The sequence below is a fragment of the Mytilus californianus genome, unplaced genomic scaffold (assembly GCF_021869535.1).
Source record: "Mytilus californianus isolate M0D057914Y unplaced genomic scaffold, xbMytCali1.0.p SCAF_11, whole genome shotgun sequence".
Classification (NCBI taxonomy): domain Eukaryota; kingdom Metazoa; phylum Mollusca; class Bivalvia; order Mytilida; family Mytilidae; genus Mytilus; species Mytilus californianus.
This window is the reverse complement of record NW_026262593.1, coordinates 26,800,057-26,806,056: the sequence shown is the minus strand read 5'-3', so window position 1 is coordinate 26,806,056 and position 6,000 is coordinate 26,800,057. Positions and strand designations below refer to the sequence as shown.

The 6,000-nt window shown below is 32.1% G+C and overlaps 1 protein-coding gene across 1 annotated transcript in view; it reads left to right on the top strand.

Annotated features, from left to right (window-relative positions):
* Positions 1 to 3,060: 3,060 nt before the first annotated feature.
* Positions 3,061 to 6,000, top strand: part of LOC127719816 (adipolin-like) — a 30,932-nt gene continuing 27,992 nt past the window's right edge. The window contains exon 1 of the mRNA XM_052226123.1: positions 3,061 to 3,594. Coding sequence (XP_052082083.1) covers positions 3,460 to 3,594 — 135 coding nt within the window. The 5' untranslated portion in view covers positions 3,061 to 3,459. The remainder of the gene's footprint in view (positions 3,595 to 6,000) is intronic.

Genomic DNA, 6,000 nt, shown 5'->3' with positions numbered 1-6,000 from the left:
TACGATATTTGATTTTGTTTAATGACATAACTCTAAAACTAAGCGATGTCATACCTAAATTTGGTTTTTAACGAAATATTGTAAGCATTAAAAGGAGTCGGATTTGTATATATTGTATTTTTAATGTTATTTAAACGAGCATCATAATACCATATCGCTTAATTTGTCTGAGATGTCGGAAATTCGTCATTGAAACATCAACTCAATGACACAAAATATTAAAAGACATTTAGAGGTCAACTTATGAGATTCAACAATATAGATTATTTTAACTAAAAACGTTAAGCGCTAAATTCCCGTAGGCTAGACAATTTAAAAGAGGCTATCAAAGATCTGTCAGCAACACCAAATTCCTCAAAAATAGATCAAAATAAAAAGTCAAAATGATAGTTGGCTACAAGGTATATTGTCATTTAGTTTCTTAGCAAAGAGATAAGGTCAATTTCCACTTTCTTATTCGTACTCACAGGGTCAAAATCAACAAAAGATGTTAAAAACTACTTACAAACGAATACATTGCATAAGAATCTATTTATTATTCTCACACTAATTAGCAACATTTTTCAATTAAATATAATTGTTATTTAGCCATACATATTGCTGATGACGACACTATTGTTTACTACATGTTTTTGCATTCGATGACGTCTCTGACCAAAATGGATTATTTATTATTATTATGTATTCTAAAAAAGTAGATAGGTTTACTTCGCAGAATTTTTGGCTTTGCTTAAAGATGTCCCTCTTATACATTTTTTGGATAGATATTCAAAATTTGCCAAAATGTCAAAATTGCAGGTTTGTGCCGTCTTTGGGCATTTATAAATCGATCACATGTTCGAAAATACCCCCAAAGTGTTCAGTGTTAAAAACTTAAAGTACACATTTGAATCTATGACACAGAGAATTTTAGAAAAGATTGAAGGACTCTAAGAAAAAGGCATTGTTCAAGACAAATTCAGTAGAAACCGGCTTTATGTCTGTGTTCTCACATATTTATGCTCATGATTTCAGTATCAATATACAAGGTGCTTACAATACACGGGGAGTGGGGGGGGGGGGGGGGGGGAGGTCTCCAATACCGTCTGTCGTCAAATGACGTTTTGGTTACCACCGACATTTAACAGTTAAAAATCAATCGTTATCCCGATCATGATGTGTTTGATGCTGAAAAAATGACGAGTAACCACTAGGAAAGATACCCCAAGGGTGATTATGGCCAAGTAGTTTCAGAGGAGAAAAAAGTCAACGGACTACGACCACCTAGATATATAAATACGTAGCAACGTCAGGGCTATAACCAAAAGAAGAAACGTAAGCCTTCAGTATAACTACAATTTGATTGAAATACAAACGATGTGTCCGCCTTTCGTTTACAAAAAAATTACAACGTTCCGTTCTGTTTTCTGTTCTAGTTATTCTTCCGTCATCCAAAGAGATTTTTGTCATTTACACCTAACAACAAACACGTTAAGATATACCAGAAGACAGCCACTTGCGAGGATCCAAAGTACTGGCATGAAAATACGGATATTGTTAGATAGAAATTTTGAAATCAATCATTTTAAATTAAGGAATATATCTCTCTCATGCAAAGCTCTGATTCCTTGTACTGATTTAGCTATACTTTAGGTCCTGTTAGCTCTTCCAGCGTTTTTAGGTTTTGGATTATCAGATATTCCGGCCTCGAGCATCACTGAAGAGACATTAATTATCGAAATGCGCATCTGGTGCATAAAAATTGGTACCGTTTATGTTATTGAGACAGGCACATGAACATGCTACGAGTTTAAACAATGCCTTTACTATCTTTTTACATTTGTTGGGCTAAATTTGTGCAGTGTAGTATAAGTTAACTGGTGTAGTAACCCTAAGGCTTTATATCCCTAGTTTATCAGATGGAGAACGTATGTCGTCTAAAGTTATCACATATTGGTGCGACTGCTTGTTTTAAGTATTATCATCATTTGCGACAAGCAAAATAAAGACCTGTATAATAAAATAATATTGGTGCGACTGCTTGTTTTAAGTATTATCATCATTTGCGACAAGAAAAATAAAGCTAATCTGCTAGGTCATGCCACAATACATCATGTACGAAGAAAGACATTACTCCACACACGAAAGTAATATTTTTCACATGGTCTATATGACCGAGTTGTCTAGAGCGCTTAACACAAAGAGGAGGTGTTGCCACAATGTTACAGAAGCACAGATTCAAATCAAATTGAAGAAAGTCACTATTTGTTACCGTTTATTTGCAGCTGTTACATTGTTGGGATAAACTTGTAACGAATTATTTGTAATTTGTAGTGTTAGCCTTGTATAACTCTAAATTCTTAGTTATTCGATAGAGATCGTCTGTCGTTTAGTTGTCACTTATTTAGACGTATATCCTCCTGAAATTATAGCAAAACATGTAAAGAATAAAAAAAAAGAGTTAGAAGGGATGAGAAAGGAATATCTCTTTATCATAATTCTTAGGTGATTAAATAAGATTGTGTTCATTTAAATAAACGTATAAAGATACAATACATTCCAGTGTGAATTGATTGAGTTAATAAGAATATTGTTTATTCTTAACTGTCATATCGGCCCCCACTTAGTCTTCGCTAATCTTCAAATACTAACATACAAACAACTATAAAATATCGTTTCTTTTGAATTTTCTTCTATTATAATCCACCTTTACAAATCAATTGCAACCGTATATAAAACACCGATAAATAACACAATCTGAAAGTTTATATTGAAATATTTTGACAAACAATTTTCGCCAATTTTTGATTAAATACCTACTATTAATATTGATGAGAGATCAAGGCTTTGAAGAATTTTTCTTTTACATCAACTGCTCAATAAATAAAACTCAAATTTCTCTAAATAGATACTGTTTGTTTGGGTTAGTTTACTTTAAATGTGAAAAAGGCGTAAATGACTTTTTGTTTGTATGTGAAATTGATTCCTTTTGTAATTGTATTTCATTCTGTCTTAAAAACGTTTATTTGCATCATTCCTTAATCTTATAGGTACACAACAATACAACTCCTATGTAAACAGGCGAGCAAAATGAAGAGTTGATTGACTACAAAGAAAGACCGTTGTTATAATTGGACAAGGGCAAGAGAGGTGCGATTTTTCTGATTGGCGAATTGACGATTGAATACAAAGATTTCAAGAGATTCATGTGCATTGAACGTTTACTTCTTTACAGAATAATCATTCTAGTTATTAAGTGTGTCGCTGTGGTACTAGATAGTCAAGTATCAATTATTTCAATTTAAATATTTAATTCTGGATGTTTTTCAGTTAAATACTAGTGAAGATTCTGAAATAGAAACAAAATTGGACAAAATGGATAATTATAAATTACCAATACAAACAATTGATTTTGGATGATAATAAAACACAGAAAAAGAACGATTAATTTATTATAAAGTTGATTTTTATACTGTAGTTATGGTGTCGATGAGCAATGTAACGTTTGTGATTTTTGTGACATTTTTGACAATTGGATGTATTGCAAAAAATAAAAATAACGATTACAAGGAGCAGACGGCAGATAGTTTCTCTAATTTAAGCGCCAACGATGAGGTAAGATTGTCCATACCTTAATTAAAGTAGTGTCATTAACTAATTATAAAATTAGCGAAAGTATTTTTTTTACTCAGGACATACGCGACCCTTTTTTATTCTTACGAAATTTGAAATTTGAACTTTTGAAAAAACGAATAATGAATTAAAAAAGATATTTTTGTCTATAATAGTAGACCTCTATGTAATGAATATAAAGATAGATTTTTTTGTCTAGTATGTGCTATATCTCAACTGTTGATTTATATGTTTAATGATACATCTTTTTTGTTTGATGTTTGTGTGGTATCATAATCAGTTACAGAGTTACACATTTATTGTTTCTGTAACATTGAACCGAATATTTGTATTCGAATTCTATTTCATCCTTAGTTTCTCACTTCTTAATTGAAACCGCTTGTACTGATAGTTATACATCTCCGTCAAGATTTATACACTATATTTCATTCATAATGTCTTGTGTGTTAATGAAACAGATCATATATTTAAATCGCTGGTATGAAGGTTCATGTTATCTTAACATCCTATATACCTTTTCAATCAAGAATTATATAATCATTTAATTCATAATGTAACAAGTGGTGAATATCTTTCATATGGCTCTGACACTAAATAAAAGTTAGTAAGCTTATACATTATGCAAACTGCCCTGCAGGAATATCAACTAAATCCATACTGGGTCTTCTATCAACACCAATTCTTTGAATAGCATGAACCTTCAAGATAGTACCGAAGACAACTCTAATGAGGTACCATAACGTTTGGTTGGGTCAACTTATTTTTTTAAAAGAGAGGCTAAAGATACCAAATGGACATCCAAACTGGCAACTCCGTGGGAAAAAACGAAAAACATCAAAAAGACAAACAACAGTACACAAAATTCAACATAGATAACCCAAAACTGAGCAACATGAACCCCACAAATAACCGGGGAGATTTCAGGTGCTCTTTCTCAACCACCCTTTTAATCTCGGTCAGTGTTGTAACAATAGGTGTTTTAAAACTCCTTGTGAAATCAAAATTGGATCTTTATAAGTGTACTTTGGTTTTGTATTCAGTGTTTTGAATTGTTTTCATTGTTTTGAGTTGTTTTGAGCGTTTTGAATTGCTTTCAGTGTTTTGAGTTGTTTTGAGCGTTTTGAATTGCGTTCAGTGTTTTGAGCGTTTTGAATTGCTTTCAGTGTTTTGAGCGTGCTTTGAGCGTTTTGAATTGCTTTCAGTGTTTTGAGTTGTTTTCAGTGTTTTGAATTGTTTTCAGTGTTTTGAGTTGTTTTGAGTGTTTTGAATTGTTTTCAGTGTTTTGAGTTGTTTTCAGTGTTTGAATTGTTTTCAGTGTTTTGAATTGTCTGTACGTGATTTTTGCTTATCATAATCTCAATGAAATCAAACGACGTGACGTGAAGGACATTTTTTTTATTAATGTCAATATTCTTTCATTTTTTTTTTTGCATTCATTATTCAAAATAAATTGCCTTAATATAAATTGGTAAATTACATGAGTCTGTAATTCTGTGGTTGTCGCTTGTTGCTATATATCATATTTGATTTTCGTTCATTGTTTTTTTTACATATATTCGTTTTCTCGTTTGAATTGTTTTACATTTGTTATGTCGGAGCCTTTTAATCCTTGCTATCCGGTATGAGTTTTGCTCATTGTTGAAGGCCGTACGGTGACACATAGTTTCGAACGCCTATACCAATTGGTTTCTGGTGGAAAGAAAGTTATCTCATTGGCCATCACACCACATATTCTTATTTTTATATTCATTGAAAAAGGAAATCGATACATTATAATAGGCACCAGACGAATCATGATCGCGACTACGATTTACATAGTGGATTAACGTCTGTGGGAATCAAATAGTCATTGACAGCTAACGGTAAATAATATCACAAACGTGTTTAACATTGGAATTGTTGATAACATGATCAGAAAGCAAAGAATACAAGACAGGTCTCAAAATGATGGAATATTGGTCTTTTACGAAATTAAACATTAAACAATTAAATTACACAAGTAAAATCTGGATCCAACTCCGGAGGAGCCATGATAATCCTCCGCTTGATATCAGTTTTAGATTTAACCTACCCACCGTTCGTATTTTTAGTGTAATTGCTCCTCGTGATTCGGATCCCTCCGCGGATTTCGGATCGTGATACCTGTTGTGATAATAGTAACGAGAAAGGACGAGGTGCGCTAAGCTAGGGTTCTATTTAACCTAGAAAATTAAAGTATATATGATTACAAAATTAGGTAATTTTAGTGTAAAGATAATTGATAAGTATTGGCAAACTGTAAATTTTAACATCTCTGAAAAAGTATGAATATTCACTGAGATTTGACGGTAGAAAGATAGCATAATTCAAATTATTTTTCCAAAAATGACAAAATCTTCAAACTGGGCA